Source organism: Condylostylus longicornis, unplaced genomic scaffold (genome assembly GCF_029603195.1).
Source record: "Condylostylus longicornis isolate FDR11 unplaced genomic scaffold, ASM2960319v2 ptg000055l, whole genome shotgun sequence".
Classification (NCBI taxonomy): domain Eukaryota; kingdom Metazoa; phylum Arthropoda; class Insecta; order Diptera; family Dolichopodidae; genus Condylostylus; species Condylostylus longicornis.
This window is the reverse complement of record NW_026578024.1, coordinates 957,111-979,558: the sequence shown is the minus strand read 5'-3', so window position 1 is coordinate 979,558 and position 22,448 is coordinate 957,111. Positions and strand designations below refer to the sequence as shown.

The 22,448-nt window shown below is 25.9% G+C and overlaps 4 protein-coding genes across 5 annotated transcripts in view; 3 read left to right on the top strand and 1 right to left on the bottom strand.

The window, feature by feature from the left end:
• Nucleotides 1-2,222: 2,222 nt before the first annotated feature.
• LOC129611898 (SRR1-like protein) lies at nt 2,223-3,475 on the top strand. Of its 2 annotated transcripts, none has more exons than XM_055525313.1 (2): nt 2,223-2,505; nt 2,582-3,475. In XM_055525313.1, exons 1-2 carry the CDS (start codon nt 2,360-2,362, stop codon nt 3,261-3,263), a joined length of 828 nt encoding a protein of 275 aa, XP_055381288.1. In that variant the 5' UTR covers nt 2,223-2,359; the 3' UTR covers nt 3,264-3,475. The 2 variants fall into 2 exon arrangements, with proteins under 2 accessions (XP_055381288.1, XP_055381289.1); XM_055525314.1 differs by having other exon boundaries at nt 2,297-2,505; nt 2,563-3,475.
• Nucleotides 3,467-4,038, bottom strand: LOC129611899 (protein FMC1 homolog). The gene is made up of 2 exons (XM_055525315.1): nt 3,901-4,038; nt 3,467-3,849 (listed from the first exon to the last, which is right to left on the bottom strand). The coding sequence occupies exon 2, from the start codon at nt 3,837-3,839 to the stop codon at nt 3,531-3,533; it is 309 nt and encodes a 102-aa protein (XP_055381290.1). The 5' UTR covers nt 3,840-3,849; nt 3,901-4,038; the 3' UTR covers nt 3,467-3,530.
• Nucleotides 4,039-4,934: 896 nt separating this feature from the next.
• Nucleotides 4,935-6,449, top strand: LOC129612001 (translation initiation factor eIF-2B subunit alpha). Its single transcript, XM_055525442.1, has 6 exons — nt 4,935-5,059; nt 5,122-5,173; nt 5,242-5,288; nt 5,456-5,825; nt 5,893-6,163; nt 6,226-6,449. Exons 1-6 carry the CDS (start codon nt 4,999-5,001, stop codon nt 6,379-6,381), a joined length of 957 nt encoding a protein of 318 aa, XP_055381417.1. The 5' UTR covers nt 4,935-4,998; the 3' UTR covers nt 6,382-6,449.
• Nucleotides 6,450-6,881: 432 nt separating this feature from the next.
• LOC129611644 (AN1-type zinc finger protein 5) overlaps nt 6,882-22,448 on the top strand; it is a 71,554-nt gene continuing 55,987 nt past the window's right edge. Inside the window, exons 1-2 of the mRNA XM_055524868.1 lie at nt 6,882-6,952; nt 7,866-8,015. The gene's annotated coding sequence lies outside the window, so the exon portion shown is untranslated. The remainder of the gene's footprint in view (nt 6,953-7,865; nt 8,016-22,448) is intronic.

The window sequence follows — 22,448 nt, the reverse complement described above, 5'->3', positions numbered from 1 at the left end:
ATTGAATCCGAACTTAACTCCACCGCGGATTACCTCTGGATTTTTTTTTTATTAGTTTTAATAGTTTTACGATTTTGTTTTTTTAAACGAAAAATTTATGAATTAGTTTATTATGTCATAATACCATTTAGGCGAAAAAGAACAATGACATTCGATTCGTGTGACATTGTGATTCGTCAGTTTTTGGTAAAAAAGTTTCTGTAATATTAATAATTGTCATTCTAATTTTAAATTATTGGCTGCAATGACGTATAATATTGAAGGGAAAACTTTAATTTTTTCAGTAAAGAATTTTAAAATTGATTTAAATTATAGTTTTTTTTTCAAAATTTTTTTTGACTTTGCAAATTAGTTGCTTAAATTACAGGTGCCAAAATTATCTTACTAGTGTTGAACAAAAATTAAAGCGTGTTTTGCAAATTTTTGTATGTATTGCAACTTTTTTGCCAGAATTTACCTATGTAAACCTATAGTTAATATTGATTAATCATTTTGGCAGTTGATTGACATATTTTTTATTCCAGTCAAGAAGGTTCAATTTTAAAAGTCTTATTTAACAGTATATTTCATTATTTTTTATTTATATATATATTTTTATATATATACATATATATATTTACATATATATATAAATTTGAATTGTGAACATAAATTTAAAAATAAAACATTTTTTAAAATACTGTTTCACATTGAAGTTGTCTATTGTTGTACACCTATTTATATTTTCCTTTTAAAACTTGATTTGTTAATACACAAATATTTTTAAAATATTTAGCAATAACGATAAATGAATACAAAATACTTCTTTTTTGTTCCAAGCATTGTCAAAGTTGTAACAGGAGCGTACTTCTTCATTTTTTTTATTTGGCCCCTACTATAAAATTTGAATCTGCAATTTTTAAGATAAATAAGTTAAAAAAAATTATATTAACATTTTACTTTAATTGCTGGATTGAACCGCAACGGTGCCTCTTCACATATTCTTTGTTGACCAAATATTCACTCTATAAAAGGAAATATTATTAAAACAAGTTACATTTAAAAAATATATTTATTACATAGAAATTAAAAAAGTAATCGGGTTAAATAAATTCTACCATATAATTTCTTTTCATATTTTGAGTCAAAACGTTATGAACATATGCACTGCTTGGTAAAATATTGAAATAAAAACTTCTTCACTCCACATTCTTTACATTTCGTTTCACTATTCTTTGGAAAACGGCAAACTATTAAAAAAAATTTTTTATTTAAAAATTTTTAATAAATTATTTAAAAATTTTTTTATATTGTACATTTTATTAAACAAACTAATGTTTAAAATAATAAGAAAATAAATATTGCTTAGAAAAAAAAGCCTCCAAAATGGTAAAATTATGTCATCTGACCGAACAGATTTTAGTTAAAAACAAAACAAAGGCAAATACTTTCTTTGCAAATTGAAAAACTTAATAAATTTACGAATTATGAATTTTGAAAATTTAACAATATTGAATAAATATATCTTTTAATTATTAAAATGTGTTTTAAAAATTCTTTTAATTATTGAAATGCTGGAAAACATCCATTTGTTTTATTGAATGGGAACTACAAGTTAAAATTATGGACCTTCTTCTTTTGTTATTGTAATAAAAGTAATTGTTTTTTTTTTGTTATATTTTTTTTATATATTTCATAATTTTTCATTCACAGACTTCACTAACTTAAAAAGGAAAAAATCACAAATCTTCCTTTATTTAATTTTTTTGCCAGCGTTGAATGCTTTTCCAAGAAAAAAAAAAAACAATATTTGGCATTTAATGTCAATTTTGACAATGCTTGAAACAAAGATAGAAATTTACCTAAAGATTTTGGCGAAATAGAAGTAAAAATGCTCCTTACTTTAGTAGAATTTACACGTATTCTTATGGAAGCTATAAGGGCCCTTTTTTCTTTAAAAATTTTACTTAACATTTTGACTTGAAATTTGATTTTTTGATGTATTATTCAAAAAGGTCCACATTTCATTTCAATATAGAAGTTATTAGTTTTAGTCATTTTTGTGAAAGCAAACTCTAAGCGAAAAAAAGAGAAGAATATCATTTTGCTGTAAATACATTTGCAATTTTACAAATGCAGTCACAAGAAATAAGCACTGTCAATCAATTTCCTTTTTGAATACTCTCTAGCATCAATTGTGAATTTAAATAGGTCAATGTTTACTACTTTTACGTTATTGAAAAAGTATCGCATGTCGCAAAATTATAATGTTAAGTAGAAAATCAACTGTCTTGATGATATAAATATTTATTTATTTTCTAATTATTACATACCAGTTACAACTTATTGCAAAAAAATTAACAATTTAGAGTTCTACATCATGCCTAATAACAAAGACATTGGAGACGGGTTCCTGGAAATAACTGGTAGAAAAAAAATCAAGAAGAAAATCCTGTATAAAAATGAGAACAAAAATAGAATGCGTGCTGTTGTGGGTCAACTTCATAGTTTGGATTTATTCGAAAAGTAAATTATCAAATTTAGTTTATTAATATATTATTACACCCGTAATCATATATGTAGATAAGTATATTGTTTTTAGGAAATTATTAAAGGTAGAGGTTGAAATGATAGCATCAGATTTTTTGAAAAGAAATTTACGTACGCTGCAAAAAATTTTGAGCATGATTAAATTGGAAAAATTCAAAAGAATGATATGTTTAGGAATTGGGCCATTCTCATTCAACATTGATTGCTTGCATCAGTTGGCCTTTTTTATGATTTTGATCAAAAAATTTGATATAAGAGACGTCGAATTTTATGATCCTGTCTTAACTGAACATGAAAAAATATTTTTAACCTCCAAAAACATTAAAATAACGCCTGAAAATTATGAAGGATTCTATTCTATAGACAGCAGCACGCTTGTTTGTCTGCCGCATTGTCCAGTGGAATTAACAAATAATATTTTGTGGCAAAATTGGAGTCCAAACTCGCTAAGTAAAATTGTGTTACTCTGTAATAGCATAGATGAGGTTTTAGCAAAGAATTCTGAAACGGCAAATGAAAATTACAAGGAATTAAAAAAAATATCGTCGTGCATTAAAGAATTTCCTTTAGAAAATAATTACTGCTTTCGAGATATTTTTAACAATATGGCTTTTCATTTATTTGATATGCAATCAGAAAAATTATCAAGTGAAGGATTTTGGGTAAAAGAAAGCAAACCTTTAGTTTCATCTGCAGAAATGATCACAAATGATTTAGAAAAAATCAAGATATAAATTCATGCTGCTAAAGAATTGGCAGAAGGAAAACACGTCATTTTCGCATGAAAATTCAGGTAATGAATTATAAGTGCGAATCAAAATCACTTAAGCTGTATTGTTAAAAAGCACAAGTACTTTGAAAATGAAATATATATACCTGAAAAATGTGCACCGGTTACTTATAATAGAGTATAATTTACCTGAAATAAAACACAGTATTTGAAATTCAACAATGTCCTATTTTTATTTTTACTAAAAACAAAGTACAACTATTAGATTAATTCATTTGGGGTCAGTCGGTAATTTAAAACCGACTATATCTGCGGTTTCCTTCACCGTTCGTTCACCCCTCCCATGGTATTCTTTATGAATTTCAGCATGTCTTCTTAAACTTTGTAAATAACACAAATATGTTTTACCAAGAAATTTCATCTCTTCCCTTGCCTTACAAAGAGTTTGGTCTGTTGTTTGATACTTTTTAAATTGTGCAAGAATATAGTTTGCAGCCAAATTGTTCTTGATGCATTTATTTGGTGAAGCTTGTCTTAATTCATGTAAAAGTGATCGCAAAATTTGAGTTGGAGTGCTCATTCTTGGCAATCTAAAATTTGAATTAAATTAATGAAAATTCAACTTTTTACTTAAGAATTACATTTTTTGTAGTTCGCTCTTTTAATACAATGTAAAAAAAACTAGACAAGAACTTTTGACAGTTAGTAAATCACGTACATATTTGTTAATTTATAGAAGTTTAAGCTTTTACGATATCGGACTTTACTTTCCAACCCGGTGGCAAAATGTCTACCTATACTGCTGTTATGCAATGAAATTAGTATTTAAAAAAAAGAACTTTGAGAAGAGAATAATTTTGAAAAATGGAAACCTTTAAGTCTCTTCCCGAGAAAACTGCCAAAAAATGAAATAGTGTTTTGTGAAGAACCCGTTCACTAGACAAAGCTTATTATTTTTAACTAAGAGCTAAAATTTAATACGATATCATGAAGGAACGCATAATGTATTGAAAAAACACTGAACTAGTTATCTCCAATAATGTTTTAGCTGGTTAAAGTATATGCCAATATTAAATGAACATGTCAAATTGAATAACCATTTTCAATGTGAAAAAATAGTCCACTGGAACTTTGTTTCAGATTATATTCAAGTCTACGGAATTTTTCATGAATATACTTTTTGTCTAAAAAATCCTAAACTGGGACAATTTATCGTTTCGAGAACCATTATTTGACAAGGAAGAAATATAAAAAAAACCGGGAAAATCAGGTTTTCGGGCAACCTTTAATGTACATACACATTATGTATTAGAAATACCCAAAAAAGACATATATGTATATATAATGAAAATCAATATACAACGATACTCTTCGGCAATATTGCACAACTAAATTTTCCTTCTTTAACATTACCTGCTTTTCCGACTCACTACTAAAAACTAAAACAAATTTAAATTTTTCTGCTAAGCTAATAAGTTAATAAGTTTTTGTTTAAAAAGAAAACACTTTTAAGTTCTTAAATATTCCCAGAATATAGAAGTAGCGAGCGTTAAAATGATGCATCAGGTGAAGTCTCTTAAGTTGTTTTAAATGTAAACACATTTATATTTTTTTCGGTTTCAAAAGCTTCCGCTAGATATTGACTGCCACAAATCAACATTTTTTATTCATTCATATTTGATTCTATCATCTGTTTTGGTTTATTTTTAATTTCTTAATTTTTATTTCAGAACAATTTAATGATAAAATTGAAAATAAGTAAAACGACGAAAATGGTTGAAGACAAATTTAATGCACATGGTATATATTTTTTAATATATTTCATAAAAATATTATTAATGATTTATTGTATTATGTTTCAGTTGTAAAATATTTTACAGCTTTAATGGATAATGACAAAAGTCTTTCTTCAGGGTAAACAAGTGTTTTCAAAATAATTTTTCTATTTCAAAATTAAAATTTCTTAATTTTATATATTGTAGAATCGCTGCGATCAAAACCTTGTTAATGGTACTTGAAAATACTAAATGTAAGCTTTGTAGACATAAGTATATTTTCTGAAAATTGCTTTTCGACTACTGGTAAGGCCCGACCGGCTTTGTTATCTAAATATTATTACGCTGGTAGTCTAATGGTTGATAATAGGAATTGTTTAAAAAGTTTTCTGAACTATTATAGATATTATTGTTTTTGTAGTTGACACCATCCATATATTAATCTCAACAATCCAAGCAGCTGTTTTAGCCATGCGGTCATCAGAACTTCCAATAACAGCAATAGTTTCTGGAAGTGAATTATTTTCAAGATTTATCACTTTTGCTAAATTTGATGACAAATCTATGGAAGAATGTAAAAATATTATGTTGAATAGAGGAAAATCTTTTCTATCTAAATTATTAGAATGTAGACAAATAGTATCAAATCAAGCTGTTCAGTTCATCACTGATGGATGCCGAGTATTGACGCATTCAAGATCAAGAGTAGTGTTACAAACTCTGGAACTAGCGGCCAAAAGTAACAAAAAATTTCATGTTTATGTAACCGAGGGAGGTCATGATAAAGACGGGTAAGAAATGACTTAATTTTGAATAAAATTTCTAATAATTGAAGAAAAAATATATATTGATTACTAGAAAACAAATGTGTGCCGATTTGGAAAAATGTGGGATCGATTGCACTTTAATAATAGATTCTGCTATAGGATATGTTATGGAGAGTGTCGATTTTGTTATGGTGGGAGCTGAGGGAGTTGTTGAAAGTGGTGGAATTATTAATAGGATTGGTACATTCACAATGGCAGTATGTGCTAAGGAAATGAAAAAACCTGTTTATGTTGTAGCTGAAAGTTTTAAATTCACGAGATTGTATCCTCTTAATCAAAGAGATCTTCCTGATGAATATAAAGTAATGATTATTTTCATTAAGTAAATAGAATGTTGAAATATAACAAACATTTAATTTTCCAGTATTCTAAACAAGATTTAAGAAATTTAAAAAATATTGGAAAAGCTCATCCGTTAGTTGATTATACACCACCAGCATATATTACATTGATTTTCAGTGATTTAGGAATTTTAACTCCATCCGCAGTGAGCGATGAGTTAATTAAATTGTACCTATAATATACACATTTTTTACCGTTATGTAATAGTTCCATATTTAAATAAAAATTGTGGATTAATATATAATATGACAGCGTTTCTAATCCTATCATTTAAATTAGAAAATTGAAAAATGGAATGCAAATTCTGCTATTCTTGTAATTATAACATTTGTAAAAACAAAGACCTACTGGTAAAGATTACTCTACATGCGAAGGGAAAATTACAAGAGTATGTAAAATTCAAACACAAATGAGTTTAAAAATACCAATAGGTTTGGCGTTTTTTGGAAATGACCGTCAACGAGAAAAACAAGCCAAGCATACAATTAGGAGCATCAGAATCAGACAAGAGATCTGATTGCCGCGTTCGCAATCCAGTTGAATTTTTTTCAGCCCTATTCAAAATGTCAAACAAATATCATTACCCAACAGTTTGACGTTTCCTGTGGTGAATAATTTTTTGCATTTTGTTAACTTTTTCCATCTCTGTGATTTGATTATTCCCCGTGGTGAAAAAAAGGTATTTCATTGTCAGAAATTTTTCGATTGTTTATTTTTTAAAAATTAAAAACAATTTAATTAACAAAATTGTAAGTTAATATAAAAAATTTAAATGCCAGCCAATAAATTTCGCATAAATTCAACAAAAAAAACCTAGAATAGGTCAGATAAAAAATATGAACCTTTGTTCGAAATAAATGGAAAGCAAAAAATACTGACGGCCATTTTAGTAGAGGAAAATTAAAGTGCACCAATCAATCAATTTCAAAATAAAAAAAATATAAGGGATTTTGCTTCTATTATAAAAAAAAACTTAAAAATAGAACAGTTAAATATAATTTTTTTTATTAAATATACATATATTTGTTTTCAATGTTTATAAAGCAAAGGGTTTGATATTTGTGATTTTATTAAAATTAACCAGATAATTTGGTTCTGTAATATTTAAAGTCATGAAGAAATTAAAAATAAATATTTTCAAGGAGAAAATTAGCATATAAAATAGCAACGTCATGATAGTTCTCTCACAAATTAAAATACTTCTATTAAATTAAATATTTATGAATTTATATTTTTAAATATTTTTTATTAAAATTTTTACTCAAATTAATTCCAATTCGAATTCTAATTTTGAAATCAAAACATTTATTTTTGTGTCTATTTTTGTCATATGTATGTTAATTGTATGTGCGTATTATGGCATAATGAATTACTTTATGCACATATATGTTAGTATTGAGCTTTTGGTGCATAATTTTTAAATGGAAAAATAATTACAACATGTTACTTGTACCTTCACTTCTTTTCATATACATGTAAATTATATTACTTGATTAAATAAATTAGGGATTAGCCAGATTTAATTTGAAAAATGCCATGTTATTTATTTATTGTATTTTTACTTAAATATTTAAAACGAATATTTAAATTTTTATTTTTAAAAATAAATATTTTTATCAATTTACATTATGTATGTATGTACTTATTTATTTTTTATTTCAGATATTCAGACAATTAATATAATCTATTGGTATCTAATAATATAAAAAATATAAAAGATATTAAAAAATAAGGACACCTACATACATATTTAGAAAATTTGGATTACTGCGTTCGTAAAAATATGAGACTATGGTTGATAACGAAGAAAGGGTAAGTCAAATTTTATTCAAATTTTTTTTTAATTAAAATCGACAAGAATTTCATTGACATTGGAGAAAAATTTGCTTAGAGTTTTAAGATTGAGGTAGGTAGGATAACTTGTTAATTGTGTGTTTAAATAAAACCTTTACAAAAATGGTAAGCTACGCCAGCTTCCATTTTAAACTTTGTTTATGACTCTTAAATTTTAAATTTTATTTGAAATCTAAAAAATCTGTTCTCGTTTTTTTAAGTACACTTTAATTTAAGTGTTTTAGGTTATTTAAGTTTTAAGAATTATATTATTAAAACTGTAATTACAAGAATCGAAAGGAAAAAGAATAAAACCTTCGATTACTCTTTCAACCATTTGATGTGTCAGAGAGCGTATTGAATAAATCAATTATTTTTGAAGAACTTCTTGAAGTTCTGTTTTTTAATAGTTTTTAGTTAAATAAAAATATTGCGAGCAAAAATAGCACAAATTGTTTAGACAAATAAATGCAACCCACAAGTTTTCAAGCGGGACCGCCATAATTTAAATAGAAGAATATGTTATGCAGTTGGTAAAAGTAAAAGCGTATTATTGCTAAAGATATAGATATTACTTAGTATTTGCGTTCATTATTATATAAAAAATATGGCTTAAAAAATTAGTTTTAAAGAAAAAAATTTTTTTAATCTATATCTACATATAATTTGAAATTCCAGAACCTCTAACTCTTACCGTTACTAACCCTACGATCAAAACAAATTGGATTATCATTCATAATTGGCAACTTTTGGGCCATTGTCTCATTTCTACCTTATCTCGCAAATCATTCTAAGCAATTAAAAAAACCTATGGCCTCTAGATATTCGAATTGTCATTAAAAGAAACTGGTTTAAAGAAAATGGTAACACAAGATTCTTTAAAATAAATTGAGGAACAAAAATATATCAGTAATCACACGAAAAATCTTGCTGTAATCAAAATAAATTAAAGTAATTTGACTGAGCGTCATTGCTTATTATAAAATGTACAACCATTGATGGTTGTATATTTAATGTTAACCTAATATAAAGTTTTTACTGAGGTTTTTATTAAATAAACAGATAAAACTAGTATAAAACTAAAAATTAATAATATATTTCAATTCCATAACTAGTGGATAAACAATAGTTTTAATTAAATAATAAAAATAAGTCGCCATATTAAATTTTTAGAAATTCCAGTATGTGAAATTTCAAATTTGCGAAAAAAATCTACAATTTTTTTTCTATTTAAGTAAACATCAACGACGATTTAATATTAATAGTCAAATTAGCAAAATATTTTAAAATTAAATCAGACCTAAAGCTGGTTAAATAGAGCAAAATTAAATAAAATCATGAAAACACAAAATGAGGAAAAAAATTTAACTATATAACAATAACACTTGCATATGCATAGAACGTGCGAAAAGCTTACATACCTATATGATTTTTAATATTTTTTAATAATTCAAAATTTTTATAATCCTATCTAACTTTGTACATATTTTAAAATCAAATCATTATCAGTTTGTTCGACATACTTTCCAAAGGCGTACATGTGGTAAATGGTTATATTACGATTTTTCGAATCTACATTAATGTAGCATAAATAAGAATACAAATTTAATAAAAAATATCTCACCAATACATGACGTTTCAAATTGAAAAGTCTAAAGTAAAATATAAGATCTTTTTTACTTGAGAAATGGCAAGTAATAAAGAAATTACGGTGTATGAGAGATATGGACTGACTAAGGTCAATATATGAACAAGTATTTGTTAACATTTGAAGATAAGCACCATTTTAAATGACAATAATTGAATTTAAACTACAAAACAAATTCATTTTATTTTACATTCTCGTTTCTTTTGCTTTGATTATTATTCAAATTTTATAATTTTAAATAAACTTTGGATGTTATGAATATCTAGAACTTCAGAAAGTTTGAGATATTTTAGTGATTATTTGTTTGATTGATTGAAGAAAGTTGAAATTATTGTGATTCAAATTAAGATTTTAGGTTTTCAATGTATTTTTAAATAATATTACATTATTAGAGAAAAATAAATTGATAATAAAGTTGATTCCTTGTAAAGTCTGTAAACATAAACTTTAGCTACTTTTTATTAAACTGATGGCCGTTTTAAAAAAAAAATTAGAACAACGACTAGAAGAAAATTTACAGAAGAAAATCAGCTTTGATAAAGTGCATATGTAGCGCACGAAATATATTAGCGAAAAATAAAAGTATTTTATTCCGAATAAAAGGAAGTTTTCTTTTCACACCAATAATAAAAAATTATATTTCGGAAAAATTATCAACCATTGAGAAAAAAAAAAAATTTTTTTGGACAACGACTAAAGTTTTTTTTCAAAATCTTGCCTTATGGTTTTATTTGGTAACTTTTTTTCTCTTCTCTGCATCTATATTTTGGTCAGAAAAATTAAATTTAGCTTAAGGGAACAGCAGTTGCCAGTACACTACTAGTTTAATAAAATTTGTTTAAACTTGAATAAGAGATAGAACGTATTTTATTAACGATTACCGGGAAAATTTGAAATTATGTACATATGTCCAAGTTACAGTCGGCATAAAGTACCATTGTTAGTCAGTATCTAAATAAAATGTCCCATTATTTGACCACTTCAAATTTTTGTTCTGCTTTGAACAAAACAGAAACGTCAACCTAAAAGTAAGCCTGCCAAAAAAAATTTGTGGCAATTGGCTGTAGATTTATTTTTAATCTATTATTATATTATTTTAACTTATATTTGTACATAATGTATGTATGTAAAATTTTTATCATTAATGTTTAAGTGAAATATTTACAGTTTATCATTTAAGTGAAATATTTTTTCTGACTAGTAATTACAAAGAATACTGTACATGTACAAACAAATTGTCAAAATTCAATTCTTTTGTTAACTAAAGTAAAACATAAGCATGCACGCCACAAATCTACTCTCACATGTACTAAGATAGTTATGATACCTATGTCATCAAATTATTAATTGAATGATCACGTAAGCAGAAAAGTTTTTCTGATATTTTCCAAATTTGTTTTAATCAAAAATACGAGTATAAATATGTACATTTAAATCTACATAAAATTTTAGTGATCTTGACAAATTATAGAAACATGTTAATAAAAAGTATATATGTACATATGTATACATATGCATGTATGTGGCAATTTGTCTCAATTATACTTGTTTTAAAATATCGTAAAAAATGTTTCGTGAAAAGAAAAGAAACATTATGGCATAGCATATGCGTATATTATCAAAAAAATCTCAAATACAGATAGTAAATGCGTAGTTATTTTACGTGAATTTGAACTTTGAATATAGCAAAAAAACATTAAAATTACAAATGTAAAATGCTAAAATTGTCTAATTAATTTTTAAATTTACAGAGCAACACAAAAAGTTACGAATTTTCTTACAGTCAGTCATGAGGTTCGTTGAGAGCTCCGAAATTCCGAAAATTACCAATTTCACATTCTTAATTCCGAAATACTAAAATTATGCAACGAATATTCGTAATAAAGTGATAACAAATTACGTCCGTTGTAAAAATAACCCGCAATAGTCTAAATAGCCGTCAATTTTCAATTTTTTTGTTTGAATTTGAGTTCTTCCAAAACACCTACAATGAAATGAATTCATATTTGTTGAAAAAAGATTTTTTCCTCATATTTGCTAAAAAAAATTGGGTTGCTGTTGCTGATTCATAATCTCTACGAAAGGAATTTGTGATCATTTAAATGTCTACGTCGCAGCTAAATTTCTAATTCGTAGAATTCTACGAGAGGAATTCATAATAGGGCTGAATGTTTTAATCTATAAAGATCTATGCACGCAATAGACACTTGTAGTGCATTATAAAGCGAAGAAAACCCATACAGGTTGCCAGAGCAATTGAAGATAAATAACTAATTTTTTATTACTTTTTTGCGATTTTTAAAGGTTACTGTGTTTACAAGACGACTCTTGAATGAATTGTTGACATACATTCGTTTCGTTCCTCTTACCCAACAACTATTTCTTGCTTACAGGCAAGGGGAAATAAAGTCATTACAACTAATAAAATTCTAATATGTCAATTCCGGAAATTGTTTAAGTGCAGATGATTGTTATTTTAAAATTGATTGATTGACGCAACAGACATGATCGCCACATCATTGAATATTATGTAAATGCTGGTCACATGTATGTTTTACAAAATATCTAATATTGTTTTCCCAAGAAGTTAAGGATGTGGGATCGTCTAAAGAGAGTTAAATATACGTTCGGTGTGAATATTTGATTAATATTTTTTTTAAATATTAATAACTTTCAACTCCTTGTTTAAACTTCCGTCTCTCCATCCTGAAATTTGTATACTTAAATCGAATTGAATCAATTTGAATATATCGAATACGAAAACATTACCTGCTAGTTAACCTTTTTCAAGTAAAAATTTATCTTTTGTAAGTTTTAGATCCTAAATTATTTTTTTGACAAAGGTGCTTTTGAAAAATCCAGATGTTTATTTTTCATTACAGTCGTATTCTGCGTCATGTTGTCAGCTGCTTTAATAAAAATTCGACAACTTTTAAGAACAACAGCAAGGATGATTCAGAATTTTTTTATTTACATTCAATTTTATAGCATTACACCAAAAATCATGTTTTAATTTATGTAAAATTCGAAAAAAAATGTAAATTTCGAAATTTTTACAACAGCATTCAAAATACTATTTTAAAAGCTCACAACAAAAGCTTTGAATATTTTTTGTTTTGTTATATTTAAATTTTTTTAATTATGTTTTTCTATTTCCTATTTCTTAAATGTCACTCAATTCGAATAAAATATTAGTCACGCGTTTTTATCATTGCATTTTATTTGTTCTTTGCCCTTATAAATCAAATTGAATTTTACTCTTGCAAATAAATATGCAAATGCAAGTAAATAAGAATTTTTTGTTTTCCTGCGTAAGTTTCAAAATTGTTATAATTTGTCTCTATTTTTAGATTATGTATATTAAAATAAAAGAATAAAATTTTTGCTTTTTAAATTGCTTCACAGCTATAGTTTTGAATAAAATGCATTGTATGTATGCGCATATTATTTATGTAATTTGACCAAAAAAATTATTTCTTTCAAATGAATTTACTTAATTTTTTTACAAAATAATGTCGTGTAAAAATATTAAAATGTTGGCAAAATTTGCCACTTTCAAACACAAAGTGACCGACTGGATAACGGCTGAATTTTGTGTATCTGTGTTACATTTATGAAAAATGTCTTATTTTAAATATCAAAAAACCCGCAGTCGACCTCTTTAGATCGCTTTTTCTGTGCCTGTGTTTAAACTGGAATTTATTTTGATTCAAAGACTCTGTTTCAAGTAGATATTTACAAAACAACAAGCATAATAAAATTGATGCTTCCAGAAATGTCAAATTCGCCAAACTAAGAAATGTGCACGTTTTTTGAGTTTTCATTTGCTTTTTTCAAATCCCTCCTATGTACATATGTATATATTTTTCAACCCTATCAATTCTTTTATGGAAATTCTATAGAAATTTCTTATATTTACCTACATTACATATTCTCTCTCTTATCATACATACATTTATAGATACAATAGATACCAAGTCCGTACATCTACACAAAATCATTCAGTATACACAAAAACAATGCGTGTATCCATCGCGAAATTTTATTTTTCTATTTTCATCATTAATTTTTGTTGTTTTATAAGAACGTAAAGAGAAAATGCGATGTACTTTCTGAAGGCCACTGACCTTACATCATAATCATCACTATTATCAATATCACAGAAATTATTTTACTATACCTACATATGTACATCTTTTACGTATATAGCTACATAAATTCGTGCTACAGTAGCGTCTCGCTGAACGCTTTCCTTTTTCATTTCCAAATGATTTTCACTAGAACGTAATTTTAGTTTTTTATAAAAAGTTTATAAATTTTTACGTCAACTTTAGTAAATTTGTTTGATGAAACTTTTATCAAAAGCACAATAATTTTTGACTCCCAATCTAATAAAACTCTGTATTTTCAGTAGCTCCTGTCTCACAGCTAGATTTGAACTTTTCACTTTATGTTCAAAAATCGGTGTCTAAATAAAAAAAAAACAAAAGAAAAATTAAAAGTGAGGTGAGCTTTTTGACACTGTGACATAATTGTATAATTTGAAAAACTAAACAAATTCTTTGTTAGCAAATTAGTTTAAAAATTGCAAAAATGTTCCTTCTTTCAAATACATAATATGCATTTCAAATTAGAATTTTGAACTTTAATTGCTTTTTTTATTTGTGATAGATTGCAAGTAAGCAGACAAGAAATTGATTATATCAACAACTTTTGACCGCGGCTGTATATTCATGACTAACATGAAGTAATAAAAAGAGTAATTATAAACACGCATAAACATATTATGTATGTAACACGCTATATGCTTTAAAAATGTGAAATATACTCCAATAAATATATGTACATAGGAAAGAAAAATGGTAGAGAGGTTTTGCCTTGCAATGTAATTTAAATATTATGTGTGCATGAGTATGACTATAGTAATGAGTTAGAATAATATTATAATATATTATTTACGTATTATATTATAGGAAGCAAAGTGTAAGTGATTGTATATGTATGTATTTCGATAGTCTACAACACTGTACTCTATAAGTTTATGACATAGAGAGAAAGTAAAAAGTTTTAATAGAACCTTGTCCTTAAATGAGAAAAACATCACTATTTCTCATGAAAAAAAAACAAACGAAAAGCAACTACAACGAAAAAAAATTGTTTTCGAAAATATTTATAGAATTACATTTTTTTTTTGATAATGTTAAAATCAAACTATGTACATAGGTATATCTATTGTATAAGTAGTTAAGTTCGAGTCGTTCCAAATCGTTAGTTTTCGTTTACCTGCCACTTTTACTATTCTCAAAATAATCCATGTTTAAGAAAGTTGTGTAGGCAAGGAAGAAACAAAATATACTAAACAAACTACTGTATCAAAAGTTGTGCACTAAATTAAATTAATTTAGGTAAAAATTTTGTTACTTTTATTTTAATTAAAACAAGATTTATTTTTCATAAAAGTTAGATAAAAACATTCGAATGTGTGAAAGCAATAGATATAGGTTTAAAATTTCATGTATGTTATATTGTATAAACGAAATACTGAGAAGCAATTTAGGAAACATAATTATTACCGATACGTGTGCAAACACTCCTAGGGAATGTGTGTTTTAAATTTATGCAGACAAGATTGAAATAAAAATAAATAATTCATATTTATATTATATAAATTGGAACTTTTTTTTCTTTTAATACCTGACTTTTCGTCTTAATCGCTTGACTTTTATAATGTGGATATACCATTTTTGCCACTTTGTACTGGAATGAATTACTGAAATGGTTTTGTGCGCCTTTGAATTTCTTAACATTTTTCGCTATACTTTTTATACGAAAATAATGCTTTTGTGCGCTTTTAAAAATACATTATAAAAAATAGGTAGACATCTATTGCGTACTCCTTCTTCCTCTCAAAATTCCAATGTGTATAAGAATAAAAATAATAAGGTATACTGCTTAACTCTTTTAGTTAAGAGAACTTTTCGTATACAAACATTGGTGAGTGATTATTATATTAGTGTGATATAAACGGAGAGTCGAACTACTTATAAAATAAATATACTTTGGTGTAAATAATTTAAAAAAACTGTTCCACAATTTCAAAGAAAAAGAGAATGGAAAAAGAGAGAACAGGCTGAAAAATTAAATCGGAAAATAGTTGTCATGTCATATTTTTCGTAATATCATGCAATATACTCATATACTGAACTTGTAGATCTATTCCACAACGTAGAAAAAGAGAAAATTTTTTATTCGAAATTATAATAATAGAGAAGAAACTGTTGATAACTACCTATAAAGAAAAATAAACATTAATAATATTATGTAGAACAAAAAGGTAGAACGTCATTGACTACACACTCCAATGGAATAAATTAAAATCATAATTATAGCTTTTGCTTGTTTTGTAACAATGATTAATGATGTAGTATAGATTGGAACAAAATTTTCAGATTAGAGTGACTTCTACATATATATATATATATATATGTATGTATGTATGTATGTATATATGTGTAAATTGATTTGTATATAAAATTATATTTCATGTTGATCAGTTTTGGATTTTTATGTTAAAATTTATGTTGTTCATAATATAGAGCATAATATGCACTTCGTCTTTCCTGCCTTTAAAAATGTACATATATACATCATATGCATTAATATAGACCGCACTCATATAAGTACTTACCTGTGCCTGTGTTTTTGAATAACTTACGCTAAAAATGTTTTTGAAAGCCAAAATGGGGGCGGAGTGATGTTAGTAACATTTATTTCTTTAGAATAAAAGTTTTTTTTCAAGTCTGAGTCCCAAATTTTAGCAGTTTATTGGAAGAATACTATTCTTTGTTTTTTGTCGTTTTCTAGCAACTCAGAAAATTATGAAAACTTTTAAATTTGCATTCTGTATTTGTTCTCTGCCGAATTTCTATAAGAGCAAAACAATAATTGTCTTCATTTTCCAAAATGAATTCTTGTTTAACTAAATTCTAATCAATTTATTATAATCTTCATGTTCTAGCATGACTTATAAATATTTTCGAAAAAGGTCGTTACATACGGTAACAAAATGTAAAATCGATCCCCATGGTAAATCAGTCTAAGATACATGTGTGCAGAAACGATGTTTGGCCAAAAATAGTTTATTAGGTTTCTCTACTACGGAGAATTACATTTCCGTTGAAAACCATGGAAATTTGGTTTGGAAAGGAAAAATTTTTGAATGTAGTAGAAATTCGCAATAGTCCCAGAAGTAGTTTCTTAAATTCATGTTTTCAAAAATTTTCAAAAGATGTTTTATGTACATATTTTTTTTATTGGCAGCTCCATTATTTTCTTTTGGTCTTACCACTTTATCAATCATAGTAGTAAAATTCTGTAAAAAGATAAAGACTTATGCAATTTTATATAAATGTAGGGCCTTAGAAGAAGTTTTAAATTAACAAAATATACATACATATAAAATAAAAGTTTACATATCTACCGTTATTTACATACTTAAACATACACATATGTTAATAAAACTGCCAAAAACATAAAATGATAAGCTTACAAAGTATGAACATTTCCATGTGTTTATATACGAATTATTTTGTAATATGAAACACTGCCAAAAACCAAACTGCAAATAGCATTTTTCTAATAAAATTAGAAGTTTAAAAATTTACTAATACAATGAAAAGAGAAACTCATTTGAAGCTGTTGTTTTGGCGTATGAGGAAAACCACATTTTATGCAACGTTTTTCATTAAATTTTTTCTTTTGAAAGTTGGGGATAAAAACTTTAACAAAATAAAAAAACACAATAGTCAAGAAATTGTTATATAAAAACGTAACTACGTTGCTCATACAACATAATATAGTGTGAACTAAATAAAAATAAAATATCAGTAACAGAAACGTGAATAAACAGAGCAACAGAGTAGTAGCTAAGGCCAGGGTTGCCACTGTAAAAAATTATTGTAAACCACTTTGACAAAAAAAATAAACCAATGCAAGAAAAAAAAATCATTTTCTGAGAAGTTCAAAATACAATTCTATTCATTCATTTTTAGCTTTTATTAACATAAATGAAGGTACGACATATGAATCATATGTATTTGTGTTTTTAATTGAAAATTAACAATCGTTCTTTATAGTCCAAACGTAATGTATTTCATTGCTTTTAGTTAAATGAAGCTCCTCTGCCAACATAACTCTATTAATTGTGTCATATTGTAGCTAACCTATTTCTGAAATTATTTTTTATTAAGACAAAATCAGAATATTTTCTGTCAGCAGCAGCTGAACTATGTTGTAATGACAATAAATTATAAACAAAATTTATCAGATCCCTAAAACAATATTTGACTAATCCCCATGTTTTGTATTTCTAACCTTTTCCCAAAATACATACTTTAACAACAATGGTCAATGGGTTCGTTTTGAAAATTGAAGAAAAGTTGATCTTGAAATATATGTATGTATTTAAAAATTTCTGTTACAGTTTCAGTTTTTAAATTGCGAAATTGTTTCCAGCCTTCTACCTACTGAAACAGAAAACACTCTTCCAATCTACCATTCGCAAAAAAAAAAAACAATTTTGGTAGAAATCTACTAAAGTGGTAACTCTGGCTAGAACATCAGTACTTCTAAAGCTGTAGGCGTTGTATATAACGTTAAAATTATTTTTATTTTTGTTAGATTTGAGAGGATGCTGAAACAAATATTTTGTATTATCATTAATTTTTTTTATTTTTTGTGTTCATTTTTGTATTGTTAGATTTTTAAGTACATAATATTTATATACATTCTTTTTCAATTCTCTATACTTCACTCTTCTAATCACTTGCTGTGTTATACATATGTACACACTTGACTATGTGTATGTAATTGAACTTATTGTTATTATCATTGAGACTATTTTTTCATATCATTGATGATGTTGATTATGTTATGATTTCCATTGGAATAGAAGATGGATGATGTTATCAACAAAATAATTTTGATTATTGTAGAGATGATTGTTGTTGTGATAAATACTTTTCTTAAATATGCAAATATACATATGTATACACATACATTATGAATGCAAATATATTTACGTTATATACATGTATGCAATATTAGAATTTAAATGATAATTAAATAACATTGTTGTAAAAGTTTTATTGAATTTAGGATGTAAATGGAAAATTATCGGGAAAAAGTATGTATGTATTAGAGAACAAAACCATGGTACAAACCGATGTTTTTCTAAAGTAACACACTTTTCTTAAAATATGAAAAACACTTAAAGAACTAAAAAAAGAAATATGTCTTCTACTCGTAATTGTGTACTTGATGGAGGAGAACAAAAACTAAATAATGCTTCAACATAAAACTCATCAGGTAACCATTTAGGACATTTCAAACATTTTTCAACGATTTTCAAGAATTGATACATATTTTGAAAATTCATGTGAATAACGAAATAAATCTAATTACCAATGCTTTGCTATTAAAATTTCCACTAGTCAGACGAAAGTGAAGATTTTTCTGTATAGGTTTCTCACATAAATTCATGTATGCATAAAATTACAGTTTTAAATTTAAGCCTTGAAAAGTTTTCAGCTTTTGTAAAGTAATCGCAAATTTGCTACATCAGTGACTAAACTGAAAAAATGCAATTTCTGAGTCATTTATATACAGAAATAAGCACTGAAAACATTTCTCATTTGCACAAAAACCCCAATTCTCTAATTTAAAAATTGTCAATATAATAACAAAATAATAAATTATAATTAATGCTAGAATCAAAAAAATATGTATACTAACACAAGAATTTTAATATTGAATTTTCTCAAATGTGCAAAATTTTGAGTTATTTCAATGTTACAGCAAACGAGCGATATGCACTGCGAAACGAACAGAACAAATAAGTTAAAAGATTTTGAATCACAATATAATGTTACAATGTAAGACAATAACAGTTCATTAGTGTTACATACCATTACACATCATTACATATCATTAGTAATGAGAGTTATGAGTATAGATGTGAGTTATTACATAAGCAAAAGTGAATATACCATCAAATGTCGGTATTTGATACATATTATTATAAACAGCACTTCTAATTTTCCAATAAGGAATTTGGGTGTTTCTACTTAAAATCTGGATTTGTTTATGTATGTGTGTGCTTATGAGCTGTCTGAAAAGTCGAACCTTGTTCAGATTGAAATCAAGTTTTATGATTATTTCTCGTTCTATTTTGTTTTTACTGAATTCAATTAGAAATTTTTGTTATACTTATTTCATTGTAGGTACAGTCATATGTACGTATTTTTTTAATAATTTTGATAAATTTTATTTCAACGTTATAATACTCTAATTAAACACATAATAGGAAAACAACAATAACCTTCCATATGGATATTTTAAAATTTCTTTGTGTTTGGAAAACCAAGTCATAAAAAAAAGCAAAATAAAATAAAGATAAAGAGTAATAAACATTAGCAGATATTAAAATAAGCAGAAAGTGTAAAATAAATTTACCAGATTTTAAAAGAAAAAAGCAATTCACTTGCAACTAAATTAAAAATACTAAAAATAAATTAATGGGGAAATAAAAATTTTCTTCTTTAATACCGAGAAATTTATCACTATTCAGTATAAAGATTTTCACTTTGATTAAATGAAAAAAATAAGTTTAAATTTTAAAATTAATAATGAAAATCGAATGAGGAACAAAAAAAAATACCATTGAAATCGAAGAGGTCAAAACGCGGCAATGAAAAGTAAAAGAGAAGAAAGTATATGAAACTCAAATTCATTTTCGATAAATTTCTATCGGTTGTGTCTGTTAAAGATAAGTATGTAATTTTCATTTTGAATCGAATCAATCTCATCTTATATTCAAACAATGATTAATCTACGCGCAATAATGATCTCACATGCACATGCTAAAAGGTTGTTTTCTTCTGATGCAAATTTCAATATTTCATTTAAACCAGTACTTCTAAAACTTTTTGTTTTTGTTAGCCTCTCTTATTAAAATCTTATTTTCATTTAAATAATCATTCCACTTCACAATATGCATAATTATTTCATTAATTCTATGAAAAAGAAATCATTTTTGAAAACTAGCATATATAGTGTTTTATTAAACACTATATAAAAATGTATATATATTAAAAGAATCACCTCAAACACTAATTTGATCTCCGAAAAACAGATTACTTTTGATCTCCCCTGAATGTCTAGGACTTCAGAAGGGAAATCAACATTTCAAATTTTCTACTACGGAAATAAGTTTTTAGTACGATCTATAAGGATCTATGCACATATGAAATTTCAATTTTCTATCTTCAAGGGTGTAGAAGTTTTGTAAGCAGACGGAGAGCGTGAAACTAATACGCACTTTTTTTAAAAATTTTTTTGGAAAAGTGCTAAAAATAAATTAACAAAATTTTTGATTTGTTAAACTGCTTTCCCGATTCCATTTATTTCTCTCTGCTGTGGTGTGATGATTAAATGATTAAATGACACATAAAATTTTCTTGGGAAAAACTTCAATGTGGGCTTAAGTACTGGTATTTGTGCTAATGTATAAATGATTCAAACACAATCTCATTTGATTTGTTTTTTTTTATTTTATTTTAGAACAATGTTTTAACGTGTTTGTGGCATAAAAGAAATATAGTGAGATTATCAAATTTTAATGTCGTCATCAAAAAAGTTTTTGATTCTTTTTTTTTTTCTTTTATTTTTTTTCAAGGTTGTCTGATTGTATGTTGAAAAAAAAAAACAAAATAAAATAAAACACAAAGTAAAACACATTGAAATAAAAATAGTTAAAATCAGAAAATTAACCTTAATTAAAACTACACAACTAGATATCGTGGAAGAGCTTTTGTAGAAGCTTTGAATTAAATCATTCGGAACACGAACACAAGTTGTCATTTTAACACACGAAAATATAAAATATAAATGTTTAATTGCTTTTAAGCTTAACATATTTTTCGTAATAACGGCCATTTTATTTTTTAAATGCAATCGTTATGGGGTCACTGTAAACAGTTGCAAAAAACAGTGTACATAGGTACAGAAGAAAATTAATTTCTCAAAAATTCTGAAAGGACTAAACAAGTAACAATAAATTTACATACAATAATATTGATCAGTTCAACCAGTTTCATATTAAACGATATTACGGACGCGCAGTCCAGATTCCGAAACAGCTCCGAAACTTTATTTAATTGCATATAAATGACGAATGTAAAAAAAATATACATATTGTTTGCTTCGAATCAAAAGAAAAACTAGGAATTAGAAATTTCTATACTTTTAGAGGCACAATTTTTAAAACGTAAGAATTAAATTATCTATACCTAATCAGATAATTATGATTTTTCCAGATCAAAATTAATTAACTTAACACATAACATAAAATTAGTAATAACTTAATATTCGAAAAAAAAACAAATAATTGAATAGGTACATATAATAAAAGAATTTCTGATTTCATAAGAATTAAGCTACAAAATTCTAAACTAATCGATTATTTGTTATAATTGTATTGTTTAGAGTTTCATGAACCTCGTATGCGAACCATAATGATTCATCGTTATGAAAAATTTCGTCAACACTGTTGGTTAGCATTATTTGAAATGAAAGAAATTACAAGAAAATTTTAACCTTTACAAATCATATTAAAAAAAAAGAGAAAACAATATGAGTCATTAATGAAATTGTATTGGTTCGGCATTATGTGTGTATAAAATTGAAGCTTTAATAATAGGAAAAAC

Bases quoted from the DNA above. Each gene is read 5' to 3' on its own strand.
- LOC129611899 (XM_055525315.1), bottom strand. From the start codon at position 3,839: ATGAGCACTCCAACTCAAATTTTGCGATCACTTTTACATGAATTAAGA.
- LOC129612001 (XM_055525442.1), top strand. From the start codon at position 4,999: ATGATAAAATTGAAAATAAGTAAAACGACGAAAATGGTTGAAGACAAA. The intron at 5,289-5,455 runs GTAAGCTTTGTA...TTGTTTTTGTAG, and splicing joins GGTACTTGAAAATACTAAAT to TTGACACCATCCATATATTA. The intron at 6,164-6,225 runs GTAATGATTATT...TTAATTTTCCAG, and splicing joins ATCTTCCTGATGAATATAAA to TATTCTAAACAAGATTTAAG.
- LOC129611898 (XM_055525313.1), top strand. From the start codon at position 2,360: ATGCCTAATAACAAAGACATTGGAGACGGGTTCCTGGAAATAACTGGT. The intron at 2,506-2,581 runs GTAAATTATCAA...TATTGTTTTTAG, and splicing joins AGTTTGGATTTATTCGAAAA to GAAATTATTAAAGGTAGAGG.